Source organism: Erythrolamprus reginae, chromosome 2 (genome assembly GCF_031021105.1).
Source record: "Erythrolamprus reginae isolate rEryReg1 chromosome 2, rEryReg1.hap1, whole genome shotgun sequence".
Taxonomy (NCBI): Eukaryota; Metazoa; Chordata; class Lepidosauria; order Squamata; family Dipsadidae; genus Erythrolamprus; species Erythrolamprus reginae.
In genome coordinates, this window is record NC_091951.1 from 215,591,358 (window position 1) to 215,611,127 (window position 19,770).

The window sequence follows — 19,770 nt, forward strand, 5'->3', positions numbered from 1 at the left end:
TCCACTGACAGCTCAGACGAGTTCCATGCTGAATGTCACTTTCAAAAAGAGCTAATAAAGGAACCGTCTACCAAGTGCTTGTCTGGTCTCACTTCATTTCACTGGCGACGAGAACCGAAGAAACCACGCGTGCAGAATGAGCAATCTCCAGATCGGCCGGGCTCCTGGCTATTTCGATCCCAAAAAGTCATCGTGGGACGCCTACATGGCAAAATTTGAGATCTTCCTCGAAGTGGCAGGAATGGGAGACGCCGAAGCCGACAGAAAGCGGGCTATTTTCCTCAACTATTGCGGTCCCGAAATCTTCGACCTCGTTCAAACTCTGACCGACCCGCTCCCGGCGAAATCCGTTCCATGGGACGACCTACAAGCAAGACTCGCGAATCATTTCAAGCCCACGAAGCCAGCCGTGGTCTTCAGACACCAATTTTCCAGAATGGCACAACGGGACTCCGAGTCCATCAACCAATTTGCCACGCGACTTCGAACGGTGCTGTCAAAGTGCAAGTTTGACAGCCCGGAAGCTCGCCTCACCGACGCTCTTATATTTGGAATGAAAAACGTCACAGTCCGTAATAAGCTCCTCACCGAGGACGAGCCTACACTCCAGGCTGTGATTAAGTTGGCTCAAACCGCCGAGGTCGCCGCCGCCGCCGCCAAAGAGCTGAAACAGCACGAGAAAACAGAAACCGTCTCCAAAATCGGCTCTTCTGATTTCCAAGCCGAGCCTTCAGACGACCTCAGCCCACCAGCCAGCGCCGACAACAACTGTCTCCTGGTGCCGACTGACCCATCCAGACAACCCAGATACCCTCGCCCCTCCACCCCCTGCTCCGGCTGCCGAGGAAACCACCCACGACAACGCTGCCCTTTCCGGGACGCCATCTGCCGCCGCTGCAACCGGCGCGGCCACATCGCCGAGGCTTGCAGAGCCCCCCTACCCGAGGAGACCTTCTCCACTCCTCGGCCACAGAGATACAACACCCAGGCACAGCAACCGCGGGACAACAGATTTTCCAGAGGCTCCAACCGCAGAAACTACGCAACCGCTAACCGCAACTACTCAAGAGGTAACGCACAACTTTACGTAAATTGCGCAAATACAAAGCATGGGAGCAAAATTGTAATTTCACTGCTCCTCAATGGCAAACCTTGCAATCTGGAACTGGACACAGGGTCAAAATACTCTATTATGCCTTGGGAAAAGTTTAAGATTTACATGCCTAATTTTCTTAAATCTGACTTAATTCAAACTGCATTGGTAATTAGAGATTTTCAGGGAAATATTATACCTGTTTTAGGAGAAGTGAATGTACCTGTCCAATTTAAAAATGTTAAATGTTCACTTCCACTTGTTGTGGTTGCGGGGGCTAAACACTCTCTCCTTGGTTTAACTTGGATGTGCCCTTTGGGCATTGAAATTGCGGGAATTTGTACGGTTAACTCTAATGAAGATGTTCCAAACTTTGTACTAGAATTTCCTGAGGTATTTAGCCCCACATTGGGTACTTATAAAGGGGCCCCTATCTCTTTTTCTATAGACCCTAAGGTTCACCCGGTCAGACTCAAACCCCGAAGGGTACCTTTACCGCTTCTGCCCAAACTGGACCAGCAACTAGATAAGCTCATAGCTCAAGGCATACTAGTCCCTGTTGAGCAAGGGTCATGGGAAACGCCCATAGTTACGCCACTAAAGCCGGATGGCTCTTTAAGGGTCTGTGCGGACTATAAATCAACGCTAAACAAAGCCCTCCAACACCACCCTTATCCAATTCCGGTGGTCCAGCAACTCCTTCATTCCCTAGGGGAGGGGAGGGTTTTTGCAAAAATCGACCTCGCACAGGCATACCAACAACTTCCGGTCGATGAGCCTACATCTCTGGCGCAAACCATTGTGACCCATAGGGGTGCCTTTAAATGCACCAGACTACAATTTGGTGTCAGCATAGCCCCCAGCATATTTCAAAGCTTGATGGAGCGTTTATTGGCAGGTATTGAGGGAACTATCCCCTACTTTGATGATATACTTATTTCAGGTCAAACCCAGTCACAACTAAATCAAAGAATCCGGGAAGTCTTGCAGAGGCTACAATCTAAGGGATTAAGGGTCAAATCAAATAAATGTGTATGGGGGACTACAAGTGTGGAATTCCTAGGCTATAGGATAGATGGTAACGGCATCCACCCCACTACAGAAAAATTAAAAGCTATAACAGAAGCACCCGAACCAAGCAATAAGACGGAATTACAAGCATTTTTAGGCCTTCTTAATTTTTACTCTTATCTTTTTGAAACAGAAGGCAACAGCAGCAGAACCCCTACACCGGCTGCTTCAGAAGGGAATTCCCTGGACCTGGGGCATACCTGAACGCGAAGCTTTTTGTCAAATTAAACAATTGTTGACCTCCAAAAGTGTGGTGGTTCAATATAGTTCAGTATTGCCCATAAGGCTTACGTGCGACGCTTCAGCTTATGGGGTGGGTGGGGTATTGGCTCATGTAATGCCTAACAATACAGAAGCCCCAATCGCCTTTTTCTCTAGAACAATGACCTCATCTGAAAGGAACTATAGCCAACTGGACAAAGAGGCTTTAGCTTTAGTTGCAAGTGTAAAAAAATTCCATAACTATCTTTTTGGGAGGAGGTTTGAATTAATCACTGATCACAAGCCTCTATTAGGTCTTCTGGCTTCTAACAAGCCAACACCTCCTTTCATGTCCCCCAGACTAATTAGGTGGGCATTGTTCCTCTCGGGTTACCAATATGAACTAATCCATAAGGGGGGGAAGTCAATAAATCATGCAGATGGCCTAAGTAGGTGCCCCATGGCAGAATTAGTTGAAGACCCAGCCCCATCAGAAGATGTATTGCTTTTAGATTTTGAAGAAAACCCTCTGACTACAGCCAAGGAGGTGGCTGAGCACACCAAAAAAGACCCAATTCTGCAAAGGGTCATCAATTGTATACAGAAGGGATGGCATGGAGACCCTGAGGAAGCAGGGTTAACAGACTTTAAGACCAAGAGGTTAGAGTTGTCATACATGAAGGGTTGTGTATTATGGGGTGATAGAGTGGTCATCCCTGATAGTCTAAAACAAAAGGTGCTCATTATGTTGCATGTGGGCCATCCTGGTATTGTCAGGATGAAGGGGTTGGCCAGGGGACATCTGTGGTGGCCAGGCCTGGATACCGACATTGAACAGTGGGTAGCCAAATGTGACCCATGCCAGGAGTCACGACCTAATCCCCCTAAAACTACTCCAGTAGAATGGGAGAAACCGACTGGGCCATGGTCAAGGTTACACATCGACTTCGCAGGCCCAATGGGGTCTCAGTACTTCCTTATTGTGGTAGACGCTTTCTCTAAATGGGTTGAAATAATAGCCATGCATAATATAACCACATGTGCCACTATAAAAGCTTTGTACCATTTGTTTGCAACTCATGGATGTCCGGATATACTGGTCTCTGATAATGGGCCACAATTAACAGCCAGACAATTTGAAATGTTTCTGAGCAATTTGGGGGTCAGACACGCACTCATATCCCCTTACTCCCCATGGGCTAATGGTCTGGCAGAACGATATGTTCGGGTAGCAAAGGAAGCATTGCGCAGGGCAGGCCCAGGAGAAATACAGCAAAATTTAGACCAATTTTTGTTAATGCAACACATTACACCCAACTCCATTACACATAGGAGTCCTGCAGAAATCTTAATGGGTAGGAAACTAAGGTCCCCCCTGGACAGGTTGCACCCTCGGTATTGTACTACTAATTGTAATGATTTTGTATCTGTACCACCTGAAAGGAATTTGTACCTTGGTCAAAATGTATTTGCTAAAAATTTTGATGGGGGTTTGAATTGGATCAAGGGGAAAATAATACAACAAACCGCTCCAAAAACATATTTTGTACAACTGGAGGATGGCCGTATATGGAAACAGCACATTGATCATTTGCGTGGGCGCATTGAATCAAACAATGAGCAAACCACTAATGTAAACTCTTCCCCCCAAGCAGACTTTTGTACACAGCCCGATTTATTGGATTTGCAAATGGACTCACCAAGACAGGAAAGGACCTCCGGCGACACCGAGCCATCTTCATCTTCAGAGGTCGGTACCAGGCCTGCATACTCGACTCAGCCGGCCAGAGCCCCGATTCGGGCCCAGCCGCACTCAGGAGCTAGCAGTGAACCGACCTCCACCATTGAAATTCCGGACTCAAATGATCTGCGCAGGTCAGAGCGAGCCTCGCGCAGACCAAGCAGATTGGAGGATTACATCACATGGCTCACTGATTGACATTGCTACAAACTAAGGAGGGAGGGGTGTTGAGTCTATGAGTTTAAACTGAGGAGAAATGCTGTCTCCGGGCAGAAAATGTAAATAAAACAAGGTCGCGTCTGATTGGCTCAGACGCATGACAGTTCCTTTTGGCGCGAGCCACAAATAGTATAAATAGAGCTGTATTTTCCACTGACAGCTCAGATGAGTTCCATGCTGAATGTCACTTTCAAAAAGAGCTAATAAAGGAACCGTCTACCAAGCGCTTGTCTGGTCTCACTTCATTTCACCATGCCTACCCAAATGACCATCAAGCCACACCCACAGAACCCATATTAAACAAAATTAGAACCCATCCCTAAATTCAATCAAACTCATAGAATGTTTTATTGTAGAGAAAATAGGAGGTAAAGGTATTAGATATTTATACTTTTTGAGTTAAAATATATCTAAAAAATAATATGTATTTACAGTTTGCATTAGAGCAGCATAAGCTGGTATATACATATTGATTAACCAATTAGAGTTTACTTTGTAAGTTGTAAATAGCATCTCGACTGCATAGCAGCACAGGTTGTTTTATACCAGTGTTTCCCAACCTTTTTTGAGCCGCGGCACATTATTCATGTTTTCAAAATTCTGGGGAACACTGAACGGGGGTGGGGGGGTGGGGCGGGGGGGCTAAAGAAAAGTTTGGACAAAAAAGTATCTCTTCCTCCATTTCACTCTATTTCTCCCTCCCTCTTTCTCTTCCTTCCCTTCTTTCTCTCCATCCCTTTCTTCCTTCCTCTCTTTTTGCTCTCTTTCTCTCTCCCTCCTTCCCTCCATGTCTTTCCCTCTCCCTCCTTCCCCCCTTTCTTTCTCTCTCTCTCTTGCTTTCTTTCCGTCTTTCTCTTTCTTTCTTTCTCTCATTCTCTCCCCTCCTTTTTCTCTCTCTCTTTCTCTCTCATTCACCACGCCAGCAACAGAGAGAAAAAGAAAGAGCGAGAGAGAGCTGGAGAGAGAGTGGAGTGCGCAGCAGCCATCAGCCTCCTCGCTCTCCCAGACGTCCCCAGCGCCCGACCTCGCGCCGCCTCCCGTTAGCCTGGCCGACTTTTCCCTGCTGCCGTTTTCTCTTCATGGCGCAAAGCTACACAGTACCGGACTCCCGGATCGCTCGCTTCTCCGGCCAGCGCGGCGCTTTCCTGGGCAGATGGCTTTGCTGACCGGAGAAGCGAGCGATCCGGGAGTCCGGGACTGTGTGGCTTTGCGCCATGAAGAGAAAACGGCAGCAGGGAAAAGTCGGCCATTTTCTCTTCATGGCGCAAAACCACAGAGTCCCGGACTCCCGGATTGCTCGCCCCAAGGCAGGAGGCGGCGGCGGAGGAGAGGGGGTGGATCGCGCCCCAAGGCAGGAGGCGGCGGCGGTGGAGGAGGAGAGTGGGCGGATCGGGCGGGCAATGGGGCAGGGCGGAGAAGCCAGGGGCGTGTTTGGCCGGAGGCACCATGGGGAGGCAGGGGCAGCCGCGGCTCCCTTTACTCCTACTGCCGCACCTCCCTGCCCCTGCCTCCTTTTTCCCGCCTTCCTTCTTTGGGGCCCAGCAGGAGAACGCCGGATACGGCGGTCCGGCACCGGCAGTGCCCCGCCCAGCTGGAGCTTCCTAGGAGCGCCGCGGCACACCTGACGGTGTCTCGCGGCACACTAGTGTGCCACGGCACACCGGTTGGGAAATGCTGTTTTATACATATTACAGCAGTTAGGAGTAAGGAGAAAATATCTGGACATTTACTTTGTACTTCAAAACAATAGTTTGCTTGACCAATGAATGAGCTAGTTTCACACCACACAAACAAAACAACCGCACATTTTAAAGTGCCCATTCTATTTACTTTTATGTTGCTTCTGACATAACTTTTACTTCACTATAACAGCATTATCTTACATATAACTATTTTAGTTTCTTCCAATAAATGTGAATAAATACTAATTCCCTTGCAACTGGGTACCTCTCTTTATTATGTTTTCGTCTGATGCTTCTTTGCCTCCCTCCTTTGACAGTCCCTCAAATATTAGAAGACTTCTACCTTACCCCCGTTTTTATCTTCGTTAGAACATACCCAGTTCCCGCAATCGTTCATCGTAGTTTATGTTTGTTTTCCTTTTTTGCACTCTAAAGAATCTCAATATCTTTTAAGAGTACAGTACTGGCGACCAAAACTGCGAGTATGGTCTTACCAGTGCAATTAACCTACGTTTCTCATTAGGAAATGAAGTTTGGTAGAGGATCGAATGGCAATAATATGGAGTAACAACAACAACAACAACAATAAGCAATAAAATAGAATGGATCACAAGTCGTTTCAGCTAAATACTCTGGGTAAAGTAAATTGGACTGAAGAGATTGGCCATTTCCTTCATGTAATAGAAATATTGTCCAATAAAGAGCGAAAGTAACTGGGAGTGGGGGGAGGGAGGAGGTGGTCTTTTGTTTTGATGATTCGTTGTTTTAAATAGATAGATAGGTCGCTTACCAAATTAAAAATATATATAAGGAGGTCAAAGAGCGAGGGCAGGGTTATACTAAGGCAGGATTATACTGTACATCGTGCTCTTAAAGCTACTATTGGCTGTTTGAACAGAGAGTCTGTCGAGTGACACATAATTTGTCCTATTAGAATGCTGACTGGAAACAGACATAAATGATAAATGCCATCCTATCATCATCGGAGCTTAAATATTCTCCTTTGCTATTGGCTTTGAACGGGAAATGACAGTTTCTATTAGCAATAGTAATAGTGATTGACAGATTTAGGGCGGGCCGAAGGGCAAACGGGCGTCGTTGAGGCCGGATGAGAAGAATCCAAAGGGGAAGTTTGTGGGCTTGTTGCCTGGGGCTGTGAAAGAAAGCTGTGGAGTGTTGGGGGAATTTGCCCCCCCCCGGTCGTTGCTATGGGCAACCGAGGAATGGAAGAGTTGATCCCGCTGGTGAACAAACTACAGGATGCTTTCAGTTCTATTGGACAAAGCTGCCATCTCGACCTGCCACAAATCGCCGTGGTGGGTGGTCAGAGTGCGGGGAAGAGCTCGGTCCTCGAGAACTTCGTCGGCCGGTAAGTCCAGCTGTCGTTCTAACGAAGGGAATGCAGATAAGGGAAGGGGCAAAATGCCGAGGAAGTCGACGGAGTTTGCGGAAATATCTTCGGAGAACGTCACGCATGTCTCCTGCGATGATTTCGGAAGCAGCCACCATTAGAGTGGTGGCCTTAGTGTAACCGTTCTCTGTGAATACATTCATTCGCCAAAACATATCCTATTCCGTGAACGTTCCGGTGACGCTAGTTGCGTTAGCTGAGCAAGAAGCGCACAGAGATAGCAGAAGTGGCGGTCTCGAACAGAAGTTTCTGGGTTGTCGGGTGACTTGGCGAGGCAGGGCGATGTTTTCTGGAGGACGGGACACTCCCGTCCTTCTTTCCTTGACGGGGAGGTGGCTGTCCGAAGAGTCCCCGCTACCTGGTTTTTGAAGTAAATGGTAGATAGTGCTCGAAGCGACCTTCTTGCTGTTTCCATCCTTGTTCAGAAAATGCCACCTCATTGTTTCCTGGAAATTTTGGTCTGGTTCTCATGTTTGTTTGTGTGTTGGTTGGTTTATTTAGTTCCATTTGTATGCTGCTCAACTCCCTAAGGACTCTGGGCGGCTCACAAACCAAAAAGAATAAGACATACATTATTAACATTAGAACGTCAAAATACTACAGGGGGTGGACAAAAAAATGGAAACACTTGACTTTTTGACATCATAATGTTTGAACATGTTCAAATCAATCAAAACTTGACATATTTTAATGTTTTTAAAGAAAAATCTGTTATTTGATACGTTTTTAAAACTACCTTGTTTTACAGATATTTAAGGAAATTGGTTATAACCTATATAGTAGATCTATATGCGTGTTATGTATATGTATACTTTTGAGAGCAAGCAACAAAATTTCATTTTTTATGTGTGCCAGAGTCGCACAGAAAAAAATTTGACAACAAAGGTTATCTAAGCTTCCATTCTATTTCTATAGTTAGAGACACATTGGTAACATTGTACAACTTTCTGGATTAAAAAAGTACTTTACAAGAGGGAAAAGCTTAATAAATAAAAACAATTTTCCCCTTGTTTCCCGACTTTATTTCTTTGAAGTAGTCAGTATTATCATTCTTATGAACACAGAGCAGCATTATTCTATAACAGTGACGGTGAACCTTTTTTTCATCGGGTGCCAAAAGAGCGTGGGCGTGTGCTATCGTGCCTTTGCGAGTGCCCACATCCTTAATTCAATCCCTGGGGAAGGTGAAAATAGCTTCTCCTGCCCCCAGAGGCCTTCTAGAGGCCAAAAATGGCCTGTTTCCCAACTTCTAGTGGGCCCCTCATGTTTCGCCCTCACCAGCTCCAAAGGCTTTCCTGGAGCCGGTGAGGGTAAAAACGTGCTCCCCCCCCCCTGGAGGCTCTCTGGAAGCCTAAAATGCCCTCCCAGAGCTTCTGTGGGAGCCAAAAATCAGCTGCCGGGACACATGCACGTTGGAGCTGAGCTAGGGCAATGGCTCGCATGCCAGCAGATATGGTTCTGCGTGCCACCTTTGGCACCCATGCCATAGGTTCGCCATCACTCTTCTATGATCCTGCAAAATGTAATTTTTTTTGTCATTAATGAGCCATTGGTCTGTGTACACTAAGATTTGGGGAATGGAATACTTTCTAGACAGTTGCAGTGTATCATATCTGATGACATACATTTAAAAATATTTATTTAGTAAATTTTTTTGTTCATAGTATCTGTTTTAAGCTATCATAATAATATATGGTCAATATATTTTGCAGAGATTTCCTACCCCGCGGGTCTGGAATTGTTACCCGAAGACCTCTCATTCTTCAGCTTATCTTTTCTAAAACAGGTGTGTGGTCCCTTCATTTATGTTTTAAAAGTAATCCAAATTCTTTTGTGAATAATGTTATATTCCTGTATAGTTTCTTCTTGGGCTTACAGTACTTGACATATTCAATTATGCTTAAAAATGAGTAAGCATGATGATGAATTTGGTATGGTTAAATTGTGATCATAGATTATAATTCGTATGTGAGTACTTAAAATTTCCCTTAGATTTGTATTTGAGCTTCATATGTCTCTTCTCTTTCAGAATATGCAGAATTTTTGCACTGCAAATCTAAGAAGTTTACAGATTTTGATGAAGTCCGACAAGAGATTGAAGCTGAGACTGATAGGGTGACAGGAACAAACAAAGGCATTTCTCCTATTCCTATTAACCTGAGGGTATATTCACCACATGGCAAGTATTGTGCATTTTTATAAACTTTGAATATTGTATCTTAATATCTAGGAAATAAGATAGAAATTTGGAAAATATTATTCAGAAAATCTATGCTTTCCTATCCTTTCTGGAAAATAGATACAGGTTGTTCTAGATTTACAACCACATTTGAGTCTGGAGTTTTGATTCTAAGTTGTTGCAATCATAAGTCAAATCTCCACATGACCGGACTCAAATTTATGATAATTTTTATGACGATTGTCAAGAAAATAATTATGTTAGTTAAGCAAATCATGTAGTTGTTAATTGAATCACATCCTAAGTTAAACCCAGCTTATCCATTGAGTATTTTTTGCCTTTTTAAAAAAAGGCAAAATGGGATCATATGACAGCAGGATGCTGCAACCAGTTGTAAATGTAAGCTAGTTGCCAAATGCCTGAAATTGATCACATGACCATGGAAGCTACTGCAACAGTTGTAATTTCAAAGAGGTTTTAAGTAACTTTTTTCATCATAAAGTCCATCATAACTTTGAACAGTCATCATGAATGGTTGTAAGCCAAGGACAGTAGTAACAATTGTCCTATTTATTGAAGAGATGATATTGAAAGAATGAAGAAAGCTCCACTACAACAAAGCCAAGAGATAAATCAGACTCCAAAGGTTGAAAATATCTTTCATCTTTGTAAGGAAAAGAGGATTTTTGAAAATCTCTTATTTAATCTAATTAGCTGTGTGACAGGGATATTAACCCTAGTGTATGCTGTATGTATGCTGATACATGCAGATAGAGACAGAGAGAGACATGGATGGATGAACGGATTGATATAAACCAGTTGTAAAATCTAAACATTTTCCCTACCGGTTCTGTGGGCATGACTTATTTTGTGGGCATGTTTTGGAGGCCAGGTGGGTGTGGCTTCATGTGGGCATGGTTTGGTGGGTCAGGTGACTGGGTATGGTGAAACTCAGTTAACAACACTCTTGCTTAGCAACCAAAAGTTTGGGCTCAATTGTGGTCATAGGTTCTCCTCTCCTCTCCTTTCCTCTGCTTTCCTTTCTTCTGCTTTCCTTCTTTCCCTCTTTCTCTTTCTCATTCTCTTTTTTGCTGTCTCTCTTTTTTCTCTTGCTTTCCTTCCCCTTCCTTCCTTCCTTCCTTCCTTCCTTCCTTCCTTCCTTCCTCTCTTTCTCTCTCTCTCCTCCCCCCCCTCTCTCATGGGAGAAGATTTTCTGTCACATGCAAGCATGTGCATGCTTGGGAGCCCCGTGGTGTTTCCCCAGTAATGAGTTCCCTGATTCAGAGCAAGCAGTAGTTCATCCTCATGCCCTGGAGGACAGGTGAGGTCAGGGGTCTCCAGCCCCCAGCACCTCTCTATGCAAACTACTGCTGCCGAGTGATCTCATTCATGCTGCCCTCTTTGCTCGTGAGTTGGATGGGCTGGAAACCACCACCAACACCCAGCAAAGAAGCACAGTTGAGCGTGGTCAGGGCAGTGCAGCCTATTGTTCCTTTTCTTGCCTTGCTCTCCATTCTGGAGGGCCGTGCATCCTCCCTGCCAATCTTCCGTACAAACCACTTGCCCCGTTTCTGCAAAGGCAGAGCCCTGCAAGGTGATCCAAAGAGGGGAGGGGCATTCTGTAGAAAAGTCTGCCTTACACCTGTGTCGGTTCTGTGGGGCTTGGGACTTTGAAGCAGCCCACAGGTTTCCTACCTGGGCATCTGCCTGCTCTCTTTGACCACTGGCACCACTCTGGGAACTCAGCTTGTGTAATCTGGCACTTCGGAGGAAGGAAGTTCAGCCATTGAATCACTACCTGCTGGTGAAGACGCGGAGCAACAGGGGCAGAAGCTGCTGGTGGGAAGCAGCACCGTGGGGCGAGTTCCCAGAGTAGTGCTGTTGGAGAGCAGGTAGGTGGCCAGGTGAGAAGCCAGTGGGCTACCTTGGAACCCCAAGTCCCATGGAGCTGGCCCGGGAGGCACATGGGCTAAATAAGCCGTGACTTCACAGGTTTACCTGGCAGGCAGATCACAGGCGCAGCCTTTCAGGCACGCAAGTTGCAGAGCAGAGACTGGGTGTGGCAGGGCAAGTGAGGGGTGACCGGGGGACTACTTAGGGGGTAGGGGCAGCCGGTCAGCCGTCGCTTCCGGTTTGGCAAACTACTGGCGCCTGCCGCTTCTGGTATGCACAAACCAATCTGAACCCTGATATGCGCGTGCACACACACATGTTATGATGTTATATTTATAATATAATTATGATATAATTTTAATGATGAAAGAGAAAAAATGGTATGTACTATATCACTCTCAAGATGAAATTCTTTTGTAATTCTTTGGAAATAATGTCATAACCTATGAATGTGATAATTAAAAGCTGAAAGTATTTTAGTCAGTTATAAAGACGATTTTAATTTATTTTTATTTTTCCTCTTTCATTTAAATGAGCTTACTCTTGACATTAATAGATAACCACCACACCCTTCTATGTGGAAAGGTTTTGGAAAAATCTCTAAGGTCCAAAGTACCTTAGAGGTACTTAAGACAAAACAGCATTTTCAGATGAAATTCTTAGTCTTTGCTGATTTCCTTTTCAGTGCTGAATCTGACCCTGATTGATCTTCCGGGTATCACTAAAGTGCCAGTGGGTGACCAACCCCAGGATATAGAATACCAGATCAAAGATATGATTTTGCAGTTTATTAGCAGAGAGAGCAGCCTGATTCTTGCTGTGACTCCAGCCAATATGGATTTGGCCAACTCTGATGCTCTCAAAATGGCTAAAGAAGTTGACCCACAAGGTAAATTATGTTTTTATCTTTACTTGGATATATACTGTACATCACAGACTTGTGTGAAATTCCAAAATAGCAAATGATGATTTTTCCAGATAGAATGTACCAAAATACAGTTGCTGTTCCATAGTTGAAATAGTTATTGATAAGATCTCAGCTTATTATTATTATTACTATTACTATTATTATTTTATTCACAAAAAACCTCAGTAATACACAGCAAATGAGATTGATATGCTGAATTTTGTATCACAGTATCTCACGTCAAACACTTTCCAAGCATCTAGGACTGTGTAATGTATTTTCTTATGATGCATGCAGATCCAAGTACGGTGGCCTTTTGCAACTGACAGATCGTGATTTTGTCAATGTTTATTGTTTTCAAATGCTGGCTGAGGTCTTTTGGCACAGCATCCAGTGTGCCGATTACTACTGGGACCACCTGTACTGGTTTATGCCAGTCTTAGTTCGATTTTAAGATCATGATATCGGCTAAGTTTTTCTTGTTGTTTTTATCAATTTGACTGTCACCTGGTATGGCAACATCAATGATCCACACTTTTTTTCTTTTCCACAGTTGTGAATTCTTTTTCCTCTTCTTCTTCCTCTTCCTCCTCTTCTTCCTCCCCCTTCCCCTTCTTCTTCTTCATTTGACTTCTATGTCGCCCAAGCCCATTGGACATGGCGGTTAAAGAAAAAGAAATCTTCTGGTATTACAGTGCTCAAAAAAATAAAGGGAACACTTAAACAACACAATATAACTCCAAGTAAATCAAAAGTCTGTGAAATCAAACTGTCCACTTAGGAAGCAACACTGATTGACAATCAATTTCACATGCTGTTGTGAACATTCAATTTTGTACAGAACAAAGTATTCAATGAGAATATTTCATTAATTCAGATCTAGGATGTGTTATTTGAGTGTTCCCTTTATTTTTTTGAACAGTATATTTTTTATTTATATGTATTGGCTGGCCAACTCCAGGGGACTCTGGGCAGCAAATAAATCTAGAGACAATATAAACACAGGTACAAATATTAAATCAAACAGTTCAACAAAATCAATAAAACAAATGAGAGGCCACTGAAAAAATAGTAAGCGTTAATCCCAGACCTGGGCCAAAGCTAGGTTTTCAAACTTTAAGGATCTAGAACATACAGGCAGGCAGAAACACTCTCTCAAACATATAGACCATATGCCAGTGATGCCAAACCTTTTAGACACCAAGTGCCCAAACTGTGTGTGCATGCATGCCCATCTGAAAGGTGTGCATGTGTGGCCATATATGAACATGCACATGCATGGACATGCATGCAGACATGTGTGGACATGTGTGCATGCGCAGCAGAAACCTGGATACCTGCTGGCTAGTGGGAGGCAGGGCATCCCAACATCGGCAATCCGGCAAGAGGTAAGATATTTTTCTTTCATGAGTTTCTGTTTCCTCCTTTGCAGGGAAACAGAAGCTTACAAAAGAAACATCATGGAGATCTGACCTGGAGCAATGGCATGCAGAATTCTGCATGCTACCTCTGGCATGTGTGCCATAGATTCGCTATCACAGGAATAGGCCCTCAAGGCCTCTCCAACCCACTAAGATACATCATGCTTCTCCTTCCCTTCCTGCCACAAGGATTCACTTAGCTTGCAGACATTTTATTTATTTTATTTATTATTTGTATTTATATGCCACACATTCCAAAAAGGACTCAGAGTGGCTAACAATAGTCATCTGTATCCTCTCTTGTTTTTCTTTGCCTTTGAGGAAGGGAGAGGAAACTTGCTGGGAAATGCTTTTCCTGCCTAGAATGGACACTCCTGGGTGCTATAATATCAGGCAGATTCAGGCACCCACACCCTCTTTTTAGAGAGTCAGGGTCCCAGAAACTTATTTTTGGCAGGAAAAGTGTTTGCCGGCCACATCCAATTGTGTGTGTGTATGTGTGTGTGTGTATGGGAGAGAGAGCGATCGTACTTCAGACAGGACACCCAAACTGCTGGCAATGGCCTCAGCGACACCTCAGCAGTGAGTTTGTGGGTGTATTTGAGTATGAAGCAAGGTGAGAGGATGTGGAGCTGTAATCCAATGCCCCATACTGGTTTATCTGAGCATCCTGCCAGCCAGGCACTGAAGTGCAGAGACAGAGAAGGGGGGCTCTCCAAACTCTGTGTGTGTATGGGAGAGAGAGAGAGAGAGAGAGAACACACGATTCCTGCTTTAGTTGGGTCATTCAAGCTGCTGGCAATGGCGGGGGGTGGGGTTGCTTGGCAGGCTAAAACCAACTAAGTAGTTGATTTTCTCCTTTTCCTCCCCACTCAAGCAGTGGCATGTCCTTTGGGACAGCAAGGCCTCTCATTTCTCCCCTGGTGTGGTGAATTCCAGCTTCAATTGAGGCATGCAAACTGCTGGCGGTGGCAGCCATCTAAGCACCATGATTGCCTCCTCTTCAACCAGCCAACCAGCACTGCCTGATCTCTGCTCCCTGCTGACTGGCGCAAAACCTCACCATTCTTCTTGTTTTCATTGTTGTCCTTCTCACCCAAGCAGCAGTGGGCTTCATGGGACAGGGGGATCTCATTCCTGCCCCAGCGGGCTGGATCTGAGTGTGAAGGGCATGTCCACCATCAGTGCTTCCTTACTCAGTTGAAGGCTCGTTCGGTCTTTAAACAGTAAGGCTGGCACATGCAAGTGAGCAGCGCACCAGGGTCATAGATGGCATTGGTTCCTGCATCCAGCCAATTCCAGTTCCATGGGTGGCCTTACTTTTGAAGGCTGAATGAAGCCTTCAACTGAGTGAGGAAGCACTGCAGGTCCAGACCCTTCACACTTCAATGCTGCCACTGGTACTGCTCAGCTGGAGAAGCTCAGGGCAGCAGAAAAAGAGGTCTGGCCCTACCAGACCTCGCATGCCTAGCCCAGAGATCAGGCTCAGAAAAAGCCAAAGTACTCTCACCAAAGACATTCGCCTGTCAGCTGCCAACCTGCCCATCTTGCTCCTTTGCTGTATTTTGGCTGAGCCCAGTCACTCGCTTGAGAGTATCCCCACTTGTGCATGCCCTCCTAGTCCCACAACAGACAGCTAATGGGCTGCATGAGGAGAAGGTGTAGGAAGCTGCCACCACAGTTCATGTTCGCTCCTCAGCTGTGAGCTGTCCCCCTTTCCATCATACCTTCCTCTTGGATACCATTCCCACTCCGCTAGCTCTCATGTTAGAAAGATTGACTTCGGTTACAGCCTGGCTGGGCCAATGTCTTGGGGTGTACTGATGTGTGCCCGCATAGGGGGCTCTATGTGTTATCTATAACACACGTGCCATAGGTTCACCATCAAGAACCTACCTAATTAGCTAATTTTGATAAAACTGAAACAAGAGAATTAGACTTAAATATTGGAAGCCCGGTGGCGAAGATAAGAAATGGTGAAAGCACCATATAATGATATAACACAAAACTTAGTTACTGTTCTTAGCTTAAACATATAGAATTTCATTTTATAGAGTATGTGATGTATTATGAGAAGTTTCCTCTATTTTAGATATATACTGCTCAAAAAAATAAAGGGTATACTGTACTTAAAAAACAGAATATACTGTATTTTTTGGTGTATAAGATGCACTTTTTACCGCAAAAAAGTGCACCCCAAACTGGGTGCGTCTTATACACCGAATGCAATTGGGTGGTGGTCAGCAGCGGTGGTAGCAGCCCTCCTGTAGTCTGGCAGTGGCAGCTTTCCATGTGTTTTGGTGGCTGGCGGTGGCCGCCACTATCAAACTGCGTAAGAAGCTGCTATCGCCGGACTATGGGAAAGCTGCTGCCGCCGCCGCTGCTGACCGTCACTGCAGTCACCCTGCAGCAGGTACCCTGTTCTCCTTCCCACCGCCGCACACACACTTTCCTTCGCTGCCATCCCCACCCTGGTCTCCTCTTCCGTCTCTTACGTCAAGGTGGCGTAATAGAGTTGCTGAGAGTTGCAAGTGCCGAGCTGCCACGCTGCTTTCCTCGGCAGCCAGGAGGGGGAAGGAAAGGTGGGCGTGACTAACCTACCAAGGGAGAGAGGCGCCGAGGAGAGAAGCACAGCAGCTTGGCACTTGCAAATCTTCCCCAGTCTTGAATCAACCTCATTTGCTGTAGCAACTTCAAATGCCTCAAAAAAGAGTTGCAAGTGACGAGCTTCCATGCTGCTTTCCTTGGCGGCTGGGAGGGGGAAGGAAAAGTGGGCGTGGCTAACCTATCAAGGGAGAGAGGCGTCGAGGAGAGCATCATGGCAGCTCGGCACTTGCAACTCTTTTTGAAGCATTTGAGGTTGCTACAGCAAATGAGGTTGATTCAAGAACGTGAAAAATATTTGCAAGTGCCGAGCTGCTGTGCTGCTCTCCTCGGCGCCTCTCTCCCATGGTAGGTTAGTCATGCCCACCTTTCCTTCCTCCTCTTGCCGCCCCCACTCCCACCATGGAAAGGCAGCCGAGGGGAAAATAAGTCTTTCCCCCTTGTCTGCCTTTCCATTGCAGGAGCGGCAACGGCGGTGCCTGAATGATCCCGTCCCCCAAGACCTGCCAGAGAAGAAAACAAGGAAACTTCACGCCACCTTAGATAAAAGTGCAAAGCCAGCACCGTTCCAGGCACTTCCAGCCCAAAGCCAACCAGTTTTCTCACCTGAGCGGCCCCACCGAAACAGTGGAATAGAAAGATGCAAATAGATAAGAATAGATAAAGGGAGGGAGGATAAGATATGTTCCTAGTTTATAACTTCCTGGTAAATCTTACAGCTTCTTAAAGCCTTCTCTCTCTTGGAAAATGGGAGTTTAGCTGAATCTTTAATGCTCTAAAATGGGGGTCTCCAACCTTGGCAACTTTAAGACTTGTGGACGTCAACTCCCAAAGTTCCTCAGCTAGCAAAGGTGGCTGAGGAACTCTGGGAGTTATAGTCCACAACTCTTAAAAGTTGTCAATGTTGTACACCCTTGCTCTAGAAATACTCCTTTTAAGGAGTATTTCATGTTTATTATCATCACCATATATTTCCACACACTTCATTTGTGAAAATTGGAGTAGTGAAGAGAGGGGTCTTTGAAAACCTCATAGTATAGTAGTAATATTAAGGCAACCTCAGCAGGGAACTGTAATTGTAAATGATTCTATCACTAGCCATTTCTCTGACTAAAAGAACAACTAACAAAATGAATTGTCCTTGTTTGTTTGTTTGTTTGTTTTGTTTGCTTGAGTTAGACGTTAGGAGTGCAAGGGTCTTCAAATCTAGCAAGTTTAAGGCTTGTGGACTTCAATTCCCATTTCTAAGCTAGTATGACTGGTGGAGGAATTCTGGGAATTGAAGCTGTCAAGTTTGAAGTTTGTAAAAAGGGTACATGGGTTTAAAAAGGATACATGGTTGTAAAAAGTATTCTGCTACACTGGTATTTTATTAAACAATATAATACTACACCATTTGGTTCAGAATACTTTTTTCCTTGTTTTCCCCCTCTAAAATCTAGATGCATCTTTTACACCAGTGCATCTTATACACCGAAAAATACGGTAACTTCAAGTAACTCAAACTTCTGTGAAATCAAACTGTCCACTTAGGAAGCAACACTGACTGACAGTCAATCATGTATTTTGCAAATGAAACATTCAATGAGAATATTTCATTTGTTCAGATTTAGGATGTGTTATTTGAGTGTTCCCTTTATTTTTTTGAGCAGGATATGTAGAATCTCTATTAGTTATATGATACTGTATTAAGATTCAGATAAAAGAGATTTTGTTAATGTTCACATTGATGTAAGGTTTTACATTAAGCTGGAGAAAAAGATCTTTTATTTAGAAGTTTAATAATTGATAATGTTATACAGTGGTACCTCGGTTCTTGAATGCCTTGGTTGTCGTACATTTCGGATGCCGAACAAAATTTTCAGCAAAAATTTCCTTCAGTATCTGAACAAAAATTCCGGTACCAAACAGCCACAGAAAATTTTGTTAATTATCTGAAATGTTACCGCCGGGGGCGGCTGCAATCCTGGCAGCTTCGGGGGGCTCCTTTCCTCAATGCTTCGTCTTGTTACCTGTAGGCAGCTGCACCAACTTTTTCCTTCCCGGCGGCAACGGCAGAGGCTTCCCTTTGAGGAGCAACAGTGCCGGGAACGTCACGTGATGAAGGGAAGCTGCCGGAGCCATCTCAGTAGTTGCCGCCGCTCCAGCAGCTTCCCTTCATTACGTGACGTTCACGGCGCTGTTGCTACTCGAAGGGAAGCCGCCGCCGTTGCCGCTGCCGGGAAGGAGAAAGTTGGTGCAGCTGCCTCCAGGTAACAAGACGAAGCACTGAGGAAAGGAGCCCCCCAAAGCTGCCGGGATTGCAGCTGCCCCCACCCTTCCTGCAGCTTGGAGTGCTTTTAGAGTTGCTCAGATTTTTTATCCCATAGCAAATAAACAAAATAGATTTAATTGGTTCCCAGCGAGTCAACAGGGGCTAGGAACCAATTAAATCCATTTCCATTATTTCCTATGGGATAAATTAATTCGGTACTCGACCAAATTGGTTCTCGACCACACTTCTGGAACGAATTGTGGTCGAGAACCGAGGTTCCACTGTATACACTTTATAGAATTTTTTAGATGAAGAAAGATAAGAGCCTCCATTTAATAATTAATAAGAAGTTTTATATATGTTAGATTGTAAGCATTTTGTAGTGTTTGTAATTATGTATTGTTTTATTTTATGATGGAAAAAAATAAAAAAATTATACCAGAAATAAAGGAACTATCAAGTCCTTCCTTAGGACTTGAGCTAGTCAAATGTTGATGTTTGACAGTATTAAAAGCATCATCACTGAGTAAAGCTGCCTGAATAAAGCTGCCTTTTAAAACTGCAGCATCATAATCTGACTGATGATAATTTGTCATACATAATATATAAAGATTATAAGAATGGTGGTGCGGTGGTGAGAATGCAGTCTTGCAGGCTGACTTTGTTCACTGCCAAGAGTTTGATTGTGACTGGCTCAAGGTTGACTCAGCCTTTCATCCTTCCAAGGTGGATAAAATGAGGACACAGATTGTTGGGGGGCAATATGATGACTCTGTAAACCACTTAGAGAGGGCTGTGAAGCACTATGAAGCAGTATATAATTCTTAACTGCTATTGTTGTTATTTTGCAAAGAAAAATTATCCTAAGAAAATTATTTTAGAACTTGCTAAATGGTTCACAATTTGATTACAATTCTTTTTTCTTTCTCAGGCCTAAGAACAATTGGAGTAATAACCAAGTTAGACCTAATGGATGAAGGCACTGATGCCAGAGATATCTTGGAGAATAAATTATTGCCTCTGCGGAGAGGTAGAAAACCATTCAGCATTATAGTTGATGGATATTTCTTTCAGTGAATCCAGTCGTGGTTTTT

The 19,770-nt window shown here is 44.6% G+C and overlaps 2 protein-coding genes across 12 annotated transcripts in view; one reads left to right on the forward strand and one right to left on the reverse strand.

The window, feature by feature from the left end:
• QTRT1 (queuine tRNA-ribosyltransferase catalytic subunit 1) overlaps positions 1–6,549 on the reverse strand; it is a 256,258-nt gene extending 249,709 nt beyond the window's left edge. Inside the window, exon 1 of one of the 2 annotated variants that reach the window (XM_070741811.1) lies at positions 6,356–6,549. In XM_070741811.1, the coding sequence (XP_070597912.1) occupies positions 6,356–6,404 (49 nt within the window). In that variant the 5' untranslated portion in view covers positions 6,405–6,549. The remainder of the gene's footprint in view (positions 1–6,355) is intronic. The other variant, XM_070741810.1, reaches the window with a different exon arrangement.
• Positions 6,550–7,024: 475 nt separating this feature from the next.
• The window catches only part of DNM2 (dynamin 2), a 380,758-nt gene continuing 368,012 nt past the window's right edge, over positions 7,025–19,770 (forward strand). For 5 of the 10 annotated variants that reach the window (XR_011558204.1, XM_070741814.1, XM_070741816.1 and 2 more), the window contains exons 1-5: positions 7,078–7,376; positions 9,131–9,204; positions 9,448–9,597; positions 12,176–12,379; positions 19,608–19,706. Coding sequence is in view for 9 of the 10 variants with exons in the window: in XM_070741814.1 (XP_070597915.1) it covers positions 7,216–7,376; positions 9,131–9,204; positions 9,448–9,597; positions 12,176–12,379; positions 19,608–19,706 (688 nt within the window). In the remaining variant the exon portion in view is untranslated. Of the gene's footprint in view, positions 7,377–9,130; positions 9,205–9,447; positions 9,598–12,175; positions 12,380–19,607; positions 19,707–19,770 lie in introns of all 10 variants that reach the window. The other 5 variants (XM_070741815.1, XM_070741817.1, XM_070741821.1 and 2 more) reach the window with 3 other exon arrangements.